Source organism: Glycine max, chromosome 17 (genome assembly GCF_000004515.6).
Source record: "Glycine max cultivar Williams 82 chromosome 17, Glycine_max_v4.0, whole genome shotgun sequence".
In the NCBI taxonomy this organism is placed as follows: domain Eukaryota; kingdom Viridiplantae; phylum Streptophyta; class Magnoliopsida; order Fabales; family Fabaceae; genus Glycine; species Glycine max.
In genome coordinates this window covers 6,387,812-6,400,849 of record NC_038253.2, presented here as the reverse complement: position 1 = coordinate 6,400,849, position 13,038 = coordinate 6,387,812, and the positions used below count along the sequence as shown (strand labels likewise).

Sequence of the window (13,038 nt, the reverse complement as noted above, 5' to 3'; positions counted from 1 at the left end):
TATAATAAAAATAAAAATTGAAAGTTCTAATTTTATCAAATATTGAAGAAGATACCCGTTACAAATTAATAGTGGATATATGTTAATTGATAACGATAACAATGACAAATTTTGTCATCCTATGTATTGAAAAATACACTCTCCCATAAAATAATAAATTCAACAACTTATTATATAACATTTTGTCAAAAAAATAATATAACATTCTGCAAATAAACTTTTGTTTGTATTTACATACGAATACGAATTTTTTGCATATAGTTTAATTTTGTCCCTTGTGATCTCAAATTTTCCAATTAAGGAGGCTGCAGTAACTTTTCTCTTATTTTTTAATTTTTAAATAGGTTAACGTATATAGGTGTGGATTTGGATGAAAGTGGTGTGTGACTGAAAAAGTGGGGAACCCCGTGACTGGACCTGTCCACAGTGCAGTTCTTCTGTGATCTTGTGAGAGGTAATAGAAGTTACTGGTGCCTGGTTATGTTATGTTGTGCATAGTCCTTTTGTTTTTATGCACGTGAGTTAGGATCAACCTCACGTGGCCCCCATCCCCCTTCCATCTGTAACCCCATTCACGAAATTGACTGCTCATCACTTTTTCACCATACATTTTCCATCTTATATACAAGGTTAAAATATTAAATATAGTATTTTCTAACGAAACTGAATGGATTTGCATTTATTTTTTTTAATGGTGTATCTCTAAGTGCATACCATTTAACTTTCATTTAATTTGATAATAACTATATATACTTAATTTGCTAATGCATGCTCACTAACTTGTTTGCGAACTGTGCAGTATGCATTTTAAGAATTAGTAAATTTAGTACTCTTAATTAAATCTTAATAAACCATCACGGCCATTGGGAATCAGACTTTGAGGTGTTTTATAAGATCTTGTCCCTTTCTATATTTAACGGCAAAGTAAGTATTGCCATGTGTCCGAATTTGAGTGTTACATTTCTACTTTGTAAGAATTGATTAATTTAGTATATATACTCCCAACCAAAGATTATATATATATATATATATATATATATATATATATATGTCCGAAAAGAGAAAGAAGAAAGATAAAGATGTATGGATATCGTAATTCCAAGCTGTCCCATTGTATCTTTGCATCACAGTGTAAATGCTCGCCATGATTGTCGGAGGGCTAAAGAATCGTTTCATTAATAAATTGATATTCGTTTGTTTAATTAAAAGTGATACAAATAATTATAAAACTCGATTAAGAAAACAAAAGTACAAAAGAAGGTAGGGGCGAAGCTGCAGTCCGCGGAAAGAGAAAGGCCACGACAAATCTTAAAAATTCACATGCCTGTGCATTATCAACTTAGTAACCTGACAAATTTGTAAATTTCTGTTAATCACGAATTATATTAAAACTAATTGTTTCTTTCAATTATATATGTATGGGAAATCCAATTATCAAATGTAGGAATCAACGTAAATTAAGGTAAAACTTTTACTTGATATCAAATAATGCTCTTAATAATTTTGTTTCTTAATATGTGTGGTAGATAAACTGTTCGAGATTAAAAAAATATAAAAATTAATATAACTATTTAATTAGCTATAATGAGAATGTGAGACAAGTTTAATTAAGAACATTATATATTCAAACTGAAACAGTATTATAGCGATATTAATTAGTAGTTAATTACTAGTCTACTGTTAGCTGCGTAACCTATATATCACAGCAACACGAAGAAGGATACAAATGTAAGTATTATTTTTTTTTCTTTTGTTGAAATAAAAATGTAAGTATATGTTTTGATGGAAAGAACCTTGTCTGTATACGTTTTTTCTTGAGTGGGTATATGTATAAAAACAACAATGAGTGGGAGTAGATGTATTTTTGATATGTATGATGGGTATGAGAGAGAGGAAGAGAATCTTGAGGAGCATGCACATGGAGGCATAGGAGAAGACATGATATGATAAGATAAAGAGTAAAGAGCAAAGAGAGCTGTGTTTAATTTAATTAAGACACCCCCCTAAAACAAGAAAAATCGCGTTTGACGGCACAGCCAAAAAGATTCATCATACATCAGAATATGGAGAGTGGAGGTGGTGCAGCACGTGACATTTCCTCCCTTGCCACCAACATCTTCTGTTCCTTTTCTCTGTCTTCATTCTTAATTTTTTTTAATCTCTTGTTGTGGATAAAAAACGAATCAGGGGAAATGTAAGTCCATTTCGCATTAAAAAAATGTATTAGAGTTTAAGTAGTAACTTACGCAGATAATATCGCTAGGGATCTGTGCACTAATCATCAGGACAGTATTTATCACTTTCTTAATTTCATTTAGGGACGTCAACTTCGTCCTCTACTCCTGTTCTGTTCCCATGTCAACGCTCGCTCCGGTACCCTCCTTTCAGTCTCACGTGACTTTTTTTTTTTTTTTTTTTAACGAAATCGCATCATTTTTGCTTGAATAATACTATACGACGGTAGTAGTATATTTTCCCTGAACGCTTAGACAAAACTGAAAAACTTTGTAATATTCGTATTTTTATCCCCAATGATTTTTTCTATTTTTTTAATTCGTGGAAATTAATTACAGTATTAAATTTATAACATTCAAATATGTTTAATCAATTATTGAATTAGATCTCATGATGACTTTTTTTTATATGTAAACAGAAAAAATAAAAATAATATATGTAATTGATAAAATATAATATTTTAAAATATCGTTTACAGAAATTTGTACTAGTTAATATTAATGAGTTATCTTTCATTATAGTATTTTTACTTGTAATATGGTAAAAAACTGTGTAGCTCCGATCCATTCCTGTTTTGGATTTTCCCTCCGGTACTGCTTTGCTTTGGCAGTTTCGCCCATAGAATTATCCAGGCAGCTATTGAAGAGAAGAGGTGACGTGTCCTTGAAAAGTTAGGCTAAGTTCGAACAAATACAATTGCTGTCGCACTGCATTCTGAACGTGATAAAAACAGATAAGAATTGAGTTCACCAATATATACAAATTGTAGTTGACTATGTAATGAACCTAGCTATATTCAAAGCCTGTCTGTATTACAGATGAAATGGAATAAATGTGTTAGTACCTAAATAAAAATATGTATTGCAAAATACCTTTTCTAGGGCTATATATATTATCATAAATTTTTTTATATTGATTTTTTATATCTACAAATAAAAAAGACATTTTAGTGCAAACTTAGGAGGAAATAAATATATTTCCTTGAGAATTTAAATTGGTAATATTTCAAACAAATCTACCCAAGGAAATTATGCGTGTAAAAAAATTGATTTTTAGCATTTATCCTCGTGGAGTAGATCTCCTTTCAAAAGATTTTATTTTTTTTAGAAGTAATTGAGGAACTTTAAACAATATAGCATGAAATTATAATCATTAATTAAAAAATTAATAACTGTTCAATTCCTTATGTCAAGGTTGATATATGTAAGAAAAATAACACATCAAGAATGATAAATATTCTATATGGATTTAAAAATTGATTTAAATACTTTATTGTCGAAGATATAATTGATGTATTAAGAATCGTTCACTTGTTGTGTGAATTCTTTAAATTGAGATCAAAGTTTTCATTTACCTGATTGCACACTCTAAATTTTAGATTTTTAATAAAATCAACCTAAAAAATAATTGAATATGTGAAAACAAACGAGACTTGACCACACTATTTATTATCCTTAGGTATTTGCTATCACAAGTCTAATAGTTAGACCTAGACCTAGATGGTCTCTCACATAGTAATATTAGATGTTCAAAATTCATTAATAATTAATCATATTATTAATAAACTTAATATCATTAAATAGATCATAATATTAAACTATGATAGGACGGCAGAAGGCTAAAAACCAATCCAGAGCAATAATATGTTATTAATTTGATTGTTTTTAATTATATGTATATATATATCCTAAAATACTATATACGTGTATTTTATTAATGTTTTAATTAATAAATATAATTATACTTTTGTACAGTCAAATTCCTCCTCTCCAACTTAGTGTACTGTATGAATGTTGTGGGCATAAGAAATCCGGGACGCAATTAATTTTTTACTCAGAAGACACAATTAATTAGAAGGAGGCTAGGAGGGTATTGTGGGTTGAATAACCATTAAACAGAAAATATACATTTAATATAAATAGTTAAATAAAAGAGTTTTCAGTAATACGTGACGTCTCGCGGGCCATATAGTGGTGTATTTAAGCAAACGGCGACGTGTCGCACAGAATAAACCGTTTGCTTGTAACTTAACGCCGTTACCCGCCGCAACGACGTTTGTAAACGGAGTGCGTGAGACAAGAGAAAGGAGATGAAAATGGATGGCGAAAACACAGAAGGCAAGAAACTATATAAAAAACATCTCTCATCTCAATTATGAATTCTGAACTCAAGACACAACGCAACATAGCATAGAAAGAGAAAGCGCAGGGTCCGACCCGAGACCTCATCTTTCGCCGTAGTGCTCGTTTTCAGAGTTACAAAGGAATCGACCCAAAAGTGAGTTAAAAAAGGCCAGACACACACACACAGAGAGAAAGAGATCGAGAAGATAGCTTTGGTGTCAAACGCTCCCAGATTCTTCTGCTGTGGACTCCACTTCTCTACTGTTCCACCAATTCCTGCTCTCTGCTTCCACTCCGCACTACGGTAATTCTTCTAATTAATTACGTCTTTCTTAATCGAAATTCGCACGCACTTTTATCTTGTTATCCTTTGGATCTTTACTTTTTATTTCTTGATGTTGCTGAATTTTTTATTTTTCGTGGTTTTTCAAGTTGAATTACGCTTGTGCGAGTTTTGATTTGTTTTGTTTCGTAACAATTACTGATTAGAATTTAGAACAGAGAGCGCGTTAGATTTTGGAAGTTGAACTGTGATTCTGTGTTTTTTTTTTTATTTGATTTCAGATTCTGTGAAATCTCTGACTGGACGCTCTGTAATTGGTGATTTTGGAGCCAAACTGTTTCGTCCAATGAAAATCAATCGCGAAAGTTTCCGTTGATATAATTCGTGGAGAATTTACTGATAAAATAGTTATTCGTCGGCGAAATTGAGCGAATGCGTCTCCGATCTTCAGCCGGCCGGGGACGTAATCTGAGAGGATCTGAGAATTTTTCATACTAATCGAAGCTGCAAGTTCTCAATTCCTGTGTGCGCTGCCGAATTCAAACGGAATTTGAATTTAATCTCGCAACGCTGTAGCGGAATTGAATTCTATGAGATAAGAGCGAAATTCAAAATTCCGTTGAAAACCGGGAAGGAAAAGGAAAACAGAAAAACGGAAAAGCATAATATTCAGGTTTTGATGGAGCTTCCTCAAGCACGTCCCCTTGGAACCGAAGGTAGTTCCTCAAAGTAGTTGTTGATCTAAATTTTCCAGAAAATAAAATATGAAATAATGAATTAGTTTGAATTTGTTGGTATGAGATTTTCTGATTTTTCCGGGAACACGAGCAGGGAGGAAACCGATGCATGACTTTCTGTCACTCTACAGTAATTCAACTGCCCAACAAGATCCAAGGCTACCTTCTCAAGGTATTCCGCTTTTTTTAATTTTTGATAACTATGCAAAGCGATTCACTGTGAGTTTTTGTTTTTTTAAAAAAATTCCTCTGTTTTTTGCCGTTTTCCCCTGACGTGGGATCGTGGTGTAAATATCGTATAAATTCAACATCACGGTCAATTTCATTAAATAATTCAATTAGTTATGTGCATCATGGTTGTTGGTGCACGTGACCGCTATTTAATCAGAGGATCTGGGCCATGAATCTCATGGTCTGCGTATTTATCATTTAAGAAAAAATTGTGTGGTGTTTTTATTCATATCTGTCGTTTGAAGGCTTTCCCATCGAACGGAGAAGTGTCAATCAGAACGTATTTAACACCGTTTGATAGAAGGGTGGGTGGGACATGGGGATGGTTGGGGGGCCCAATTTGGAATTGGAGTTGCAGGTGATTTGACGTTTCGCATCTGCTCTTGTTGTGGAGAAATGGCGTGTCCTCGTGTAGGTGTAGTTTTCCTTTCTCTTCATTTGTGAAAGAAATTACTCCCCCTGCTCACAAATAATTTTTGATTTTTCCTCAATGAGGAAATGAAAACGAAAATGAAAGACTTGGATGCATGTATATTCTTTCTTTGGGTGCTATATATTTATTTCGCCCTCTTTTTTCTCCAAGCGAAAGGTTTGTTTGTCTCTTTGGCTCAAGTCTAGGTTTTGGAATATCCTGGCCTGGTGGCTTGCAACGTCTAATGGGACTTCAGGCTCTGCTTTCTCTCATTCTTGTCTCCTTGTAGTTTTCTCCAATAGATTAAGAATACTTTTATTTCACAACAGGTGAAATCTCGTTACGACACAGTTCGTACCACGTACCTAATTTTATATGACTGGATTTCAAAAACGTTGAAACAATACCATGCGTCCTGCTCGGTGTAAGGGTACGGTTGAGAGATTTAGGAGGCCAAAAACACGAGGGAAGGGAAAGTTTAAGGGTAACCTTTTATTTGTGACTTTTGTTTTTTTTAAAGGAAAAATATTAGTTTTTTTAGAGATTCTCTCTATTCATCCCTTCAGTACCTTCAAATTGAAAAAATATACTCAGTTAATTAATTAATCTTTTTTTAAAATAATGAAATCACAAATTCATATTATTATTAATTATTTTAATTTGACTAATATTTATTTTCTTATAAATGGATGACATCCAATCAAAGATAATAACTTATTCTTTGATCTCCTCCTTCATCTCTTTAACTTTTACCCTCTCTTATTCCTTTACTTTCTTTCATCTCTAAACTCCAAGCACAAACGGTGAAGGTTTTATTGTTTTTAGGCAAAACTTTAATTTGATGGTATTTTTATACTTTTTTATATTAGGTATTCTTTTCCTTATAAAATTAACTTAATCTTTATTTTCACAGATTTATTATTTTGTGTTGATAAGTTTCTATTCCTATATAATTGAAATTATTAGCGCATTTAAAAATATATCAATATTTGCATGGGAACTAAAAAGTAGTGAAATAAAAAGTGACATTTCTGATTAACTGAACGCCAATACGTTAACCTTAGTTAGTGTCTTACTGTGCTCACATATTGTGCACATGCGCGTCTTTGTTTCATGCATTATAGTTTGCTGGAAATGAAAACGATGTATCAGCTTTTCTCACAATCCGTCTCTGAGCTAGCGAAGCTTTACGCTCTTGTATTTGTTTTAATATTTATTTGGGATTTGGAATGAATGAATGAATGAGTTAGCTTTCTTTTCCCGTAACATGTTATTGCCTTTTTCACGTGTGAACAGGAAGTTACCTCAAGACCCATGATTTCTTGCAGCCACTAGAACGGGTAGAAACAAAAGCCTGTGCAAAGGAAGAAGCCACAGAAGAAATATTATCGGTGGTTCAAAAGCAACGTCCACCTTCAGTTGAGCACCTCTTACCTGGAGGAATTGGGACTTACAGTATTAGCCACATTTCATATGTTAATAATAATAATAATCAAAGGGGGGTTCTGAAACCAGAGACATCATCCCTTTTCGTGCGTCAAGCAACTAGTACGGATAAGAATGAAGAAAACTCTAACTGCAGTTCATATACTTCAAGTGGTTTTACTTTGTGGGAAGAGTCATCAGGGAAGAGGGGAAATACAGGAAAGGAGAATAATGCGGGCGAGAAACCCTCTCTAGGAGGTAAACACATCAATTTTCTCTCCGTCGCGTCCATTGCATTAGGAGTATTTTGGAAAAACTTCACCGAATATATATATATATATATATATATATATATATATATATATATATATATATATATATATATTTATTTATTTATAAAAATAATAATGGCTTTTATAATTTATTTATTAATAATACATTTTGGGTTTATTAAAATAAATACTTTTCATCTTAATTCAATAGATTTCATAGATTAATTTATTACATAAATTTTTGTATGATAACAATTTATTGAATAAATATCCGTGCTATATTAGGGACATTTTCTGTTATCAATAAAAATAAGATATATACATTCTCGTGTCATTATTTGAAAAATATCTTGATTGAAATGAAGCATGTGAAAGTTTACTTCTAATGTATTTGATGATTCATCTAACCATATATTCAAGACTAATAGCACAAAGTAGGTTTTGTTCACGTTGTATATTCGTTCCATTATTCTAAAACATGATTCCATAATAGAGTCACCTACAGAGGAAATTATCTGATTATATCTAGTTAATGTTCTTATCAAATTTAGTTGTTCATATATTGTGAATTTCTAACGGCAGCAGATCACCTCAAAATATAGTATAGTTGCAGAAAAATATTTAATAGAAATAAAGAAATAAAAAATAATATTATAAAAATTTGTAAAAGTATTACATATATATATATGTATCACTACAATATATGTGTTGATTCCTTTAAGATTTACATGGAATAGATAGACCGTGGCTGTGTGCTGGACTAGTTAGTCAAATTCATTGTTTGTCAGTATTCAGCAATAAAAAAAACAACAGAAGTAATAATATTATTGTTGTAAAATATTAACTGCATGGTGTGTCTAACGGTAATTCTTATTAGCCTTAATTATTATTTTAATCCTTAAGGAGATATAACTTTTTCCCTTGAAATTTAAATATATTTTTTTAGTCTCTAAACTTTGATAATTTATTTTTTAAAATTCTTGACACAATAAATTAATACTTTATAGTATTTTTTTAGTCTCTAATTTTATCACTGTTTTAATCTTTAAAATTAAAATATTAAAATATTAATTTATTATCTTTAAAACTAAAAAAATAATTTATGAAAAAATTAAGGAACTAAAAAAATATTTTAAAATTTTAGCAACTTAAGAAAACACACCCCTAGGACACAACAATTAAACCTTCTTATTATCAACTAATAATAGCGTTTGGCCGCGCTTTATACAGTGACAGAGTCTGCAGCGAAGCTAGGGCAGTGGACATCAACGGAGCGAACGTCACAGTCGTTTTCTAACAATCGTCACGGCGGTTTCAGCTCTCGCTCTTCATCTCAGTTAGTCTCTGCCTCCAGTTCAATGTTTATTGGCCTTTTTTTCCCGTAATTTTATTAATCGGAAAGAGGTGTCTTTTAATTAAAGTGGGGTTATTTACATGTTGGGTTTCTGGAATTAATTCAACAGGACAACTGGGCAGAAGAACCAGAGTTTTATTGAAATGATGAAGTCTGCAAGGGATAGTAATGCCCAGGATGAAGTGCTAGAAAGCGAGGAAACATTTTTTCTCAAGAAAGAACCCTCCTCGAATACCCAAAGAGGTATGTTTTAATATTCCCTTCTCGAGAAAGGCTGGAGCAGGCCCATGCCTATTTTATGGAATGGAAGTTTTAGAATATTTTAAGCCGGCTCAATTAATGTTCATGTTAAATTACTCCTTTTAGCCGGAATCAATGCATCATCATAGATATGTTAACTAGATACACTTTTTTAATAACTTTGTCAAACAATTTTTATTATTCTCTAATTTTAAAAAGCCATTATTTGCTTTAAAACCTTATCTATTTAAAGATAATTAGTAACTAAAATACATTTTTAAAAATAAATTAATAACAGTGTATTAAATTTTTATATTATTATCATTTTTCATCTTATTTAGTATGTTGTGAGTGGTTTTTATTTATTTATTGCCATATTTTTTAATTTAAGAGTTATATATCGTCAAAAAAAATATTTAAGAGTTATATTATCTATTCAACATCTTTACAATATTATTTTTTATTTTTTCCTTTGTATATATTTTTTTTTCTCTTCTTTACCTATCTCTATGTCGTATAAAAATATTAGAAATTCTAAAATACTGCCTAACACATCTTTGTTATTTGCTGAAATTTATTTAAAAAAATACTAATTTATGTGTATCTCGTTCTAAGTTTTTTAATGGATTTTACTTAAAATTTTATCATTTACGTTACTAACAAAAAAAAACGTTAGACAGAGTGTGGTACAGAATTTGTTGTTCACACTCGTAGAAAAATATTGTTCAAGTACCATTCTCCTTCAAGTTTTTACTAGTTGTTTTTACTTTATCTTTGGACTACAAAATACCGCTGGCTAAATTTTCGCAAGAACAGGTATGGACCAATTTGAGAAAGTTTAAACAGGAGTCTCAAACCAAAACAAGTTGAATTTTGTGATGCATTCCGGTGATACTTTGTATCAACTTTCTCATCTCAGAATACATTTTGTTCCTTTAACAATTATTCTTCCTGTTTGTTGTCATTATTCTTGTGTTTTCATTTTAATGTAAAGAGGGAGTAAGGAGAAAATTTTGAGTGCGATAACCACTATTTAGTTCTAAATTCTAATTTATTTATCTACCTTGTTTGAAATTTTCTGACAAGGTTAACTTATGAGATTATTTACAACAGAACTCAGGGTGAAAGTGGATGCGAAGAGTACTGATCAAAAGCCAAACACACCAAGATCAAAACACTCTGCAACAGAACAGCGGAGAAGGAGCAAAATTAATGACAGGCAAGTATCTCCTACCAAGCTGATAGAAGTTTTTCTGGATGCTAGAACAGACACTCACTAGTTGTAAACTTGAAAATGCAGGAGTAAAAGGAACTTTCCTTTTTACTTTTTTTAATTATGAACTGAATATAAACTGACATAAATTAAAAGAAAAATTCCTTACAATAATTAGGAGTAACTGATGGGTCCTAAATCCTAATGGTTAACTTGTAAGGACATCAAGTATTTTCATATTTTGATACATAATATAAGCAAGTTACAGCCTTTCAGGGCTTTTTATGCTTCCATTGCTGCCTCATTTTTGTTTGGGTGGACCAAATTCAAAAATCATGAATCAGGGTTAATATAGTGTTTATTTTATAGTCTTCTGACTGAACATTTGAATTAATCATGCAGATTCCAAATGCTAAGAGAGCTTATTCCACACAGTGACCAAAAGAGGGACAAAGCATCTTTTTTATTGGAGGTACATTCATATGAGATGAGATGACATAGTTTTTATCTTATAAGTTTGTTATATTGCTGATTAATGCTCAATCTGAACTATTTGTAGGTCGTTGAGTATATTCATTTTTTACAAGAGAAGGTGCACAAGTATGAAGGTTCATTTCAAGGGTGGAGTAACGAGCCAGAAAAATTGATGCCATGGGTAAATATCATTTCTTTGTTGGATTCATTCATCAGTATCATTAGCCTGGTGCAACGGATTTGAATTTAGAAATATTCATAAATCATAATGATCGTGACCTATCCCAAAAACTTATTTTGCATTTTTTTTATACCAGAGAAATAATGACAAGCCAGCAGAAACTTTTCAACCTCGTGGCACTGATAATGGATCAAGTCCATCTCCAACACTGCTGTTTGCTTCAAAGGTTGACGAGAAAAATATTACCATCTCCCAAACAATTCCTGGGAGTACCCAGAATGTAGAATCTGGCTTGAGCTCAGCAACTACCCCCAAGACAATGGATCATCATGCTGGAATGATGAACAAGGCTTTTCCAATTCCTATTCCTTCACAGCTAAATTTCTTCACTCCAACCCAAATAGGTGGTCCAGGTGGAGTAGTATCTCAGCTAACACATAGATCAGCATCAGATGCTGAGAAAACTAAATATCAACCTTCAGTGGAATGTCAGACTATGACTGCTACCAATGAAAAGCTGAAAGAGAAAGAGCTCACTATTGAAGGTGGTGCCATTAGCATATCAAGCGTTTACTCAAAAGGGTGAGGACTTATATTTATTTGTTTTCTGTATAATAAGAAAACAGCTTGCTTCCTTTAGAGTTTAGACCATTTTGAAATTGTGTTGGTCTGTTGGACATAAAAAATATGGATTCATTCCCCAGTGAGCATTAATAGGAAGAGAAAGGAGATGTGGCATGTGATTATGGAGACATGCTCTTTAATACTACTAATGTTGCATGATACTTATCTTGACCCTGGCCTGATGCCGCAAAGTCTTTGGATTTATGTTATGCAACCTATATTTGAACTTATTTAACTTTCTTTCTTTGATTAGGATTTGCAATTCATGATCCTGTATAATAGGGGAAGAAGTCCATAATTTCAGTTCGCACCTTAACTGTTATTTCTTTATATTGTAGTGCTGCTCTGTTCCTTTCAAACAATTAATTATGCAAATATTAGAAATTAGTCCAAATATTTGCACGACATTTATATGAATCATGTCAATCTTTGCATAACATTTGAATTAAGTATGTAAATTTTGCACTTCCTATCTTTAGTACCTTTGTCTTTTTGTGATCGTTAAAAACAGTCTTCTCTATGAATGCTTGCAAGTGATAAATGTTGTAGCTAGAATAGCAACATTGATTTCTAGGAGCATTTTGGTAATAATATATTAAGATAATTATACTTGGACAGGTTGTTGCATACGCTTACACATGCACTTCAAAGTTCAGGGGTGGATTTGTCACAGGCTAGCATCTCAGTGCAAATTGAACTTGGTAAACAAGCAAACATCAGACCAAGTGTACCAGTGTCAGTGTGTGCTGCTAAGGTATATTGACACTTGATTTGTAATAATTTAATGCTAGAATCTAGCTTATATTCATTATCTAATTTTTGAATCATGTTCTCCTAGGATGGTGACGTTCATTCTAACAATCAAAAGATGATGCGCTCTAGAGTTGCTAGCTCTGGGAAGTCTGACCAAGCAGTTAAGAAGCTAAAGACATGCAGAAGTTAATTCGATCGTTATATTCATTCTTTCTTTACTATTATAATTCTTATTAATTATTTGGGTTAACTTTTTAAAATTAATTTTTGGAAGGGGTAATTATGTCTTCTGCTGGCTTTATTATCCAGCGAGGGTGAGATCGACTGTACATTCAGTGCCTTTTTAGTTTGTTGGGATCATTAGGCTCACCCCAACAAAATAATATGAATTATTTTAGTTTCTAAATCATATAAATATAAAGGCTTCCATACTAATCGAGAAGCTATTTTTTAACCAAGGCTTCTATTCATGTATAGATTG

At 31.9% G+C, this 13,038-nt stretch overlaps 1 protein-coding gene across 2 annotated transcripts; it reads left to right on the top strand.

Annotated features, from left to right (window-relative positions):
- Positions 1 to 4,349: 4,349 nt before the first annotated feature.
- On the top strand, positions 4,350 to 13,011 carry LOC100808016 (transcription factor BIM1). Of its 2 annotated transcripts, none has more exons than XM_014770039.3 (12): positions 4,350 to 4,662; positions 4,923 to 5,357; positions 5,443 to 5,550; positions 7,318 to 7,704; positions 8,949 to 9,054; positions 9,182 to 9,315; positions 10,426 to 10,531; positions 10,928 to 10,997; positions 11,085 to 11,180; positions 11,317 to 11,762; positions 12,423 to 12,558; positions 12,643 to 13,011. In XM_014770039.3, exons 2-12 carry the CDS (start codon positions 5,321 to 5,323, stop codon positions 12,745 to 12,747), a joined length of 1,731 nt encoding a protein of 576 aa, XP_014625525.1. In that variant the 5' UTR covers positions 4,350 to 4,662; positions 4,923 to 5,320; the 3' UTR covers positions 12,748 to 13,011. The 2 variants fall into 2 exon arrangements, with proteins under 2 accessions (XP_014625525.1, XP_003549583.1); XM_003549535.5 differs by having other exon boundaries at positions 4,351 to 4,662; positions 5,473 to 5,550.
- Positions 13,012 to 13,038: the final 27 nt, after the last annotated feature.

Coding starts and splice junctions, on each gene's coding strand:
- LOC100808016 (XM_014770039.3), top strand. CDS start 5,321: ATGGAGCTTCCTCAAGCACGTCCCCTTGGAACCGAAG. Junction 9,055..9,181: donor AGCTCTCGCTCTTCATCTCA/GTTAGTCTCTGC, acceptor TTAATTCAACAG/GACAACTGGGCAGAAGAACC. Junction 12,559..12,642: donor TGTCAGTGTGTGCTGCTAAG/GTATATTGACAC, acceptor ATGTTCTCCTAG/GATGGTGACGTTCATTCTAA.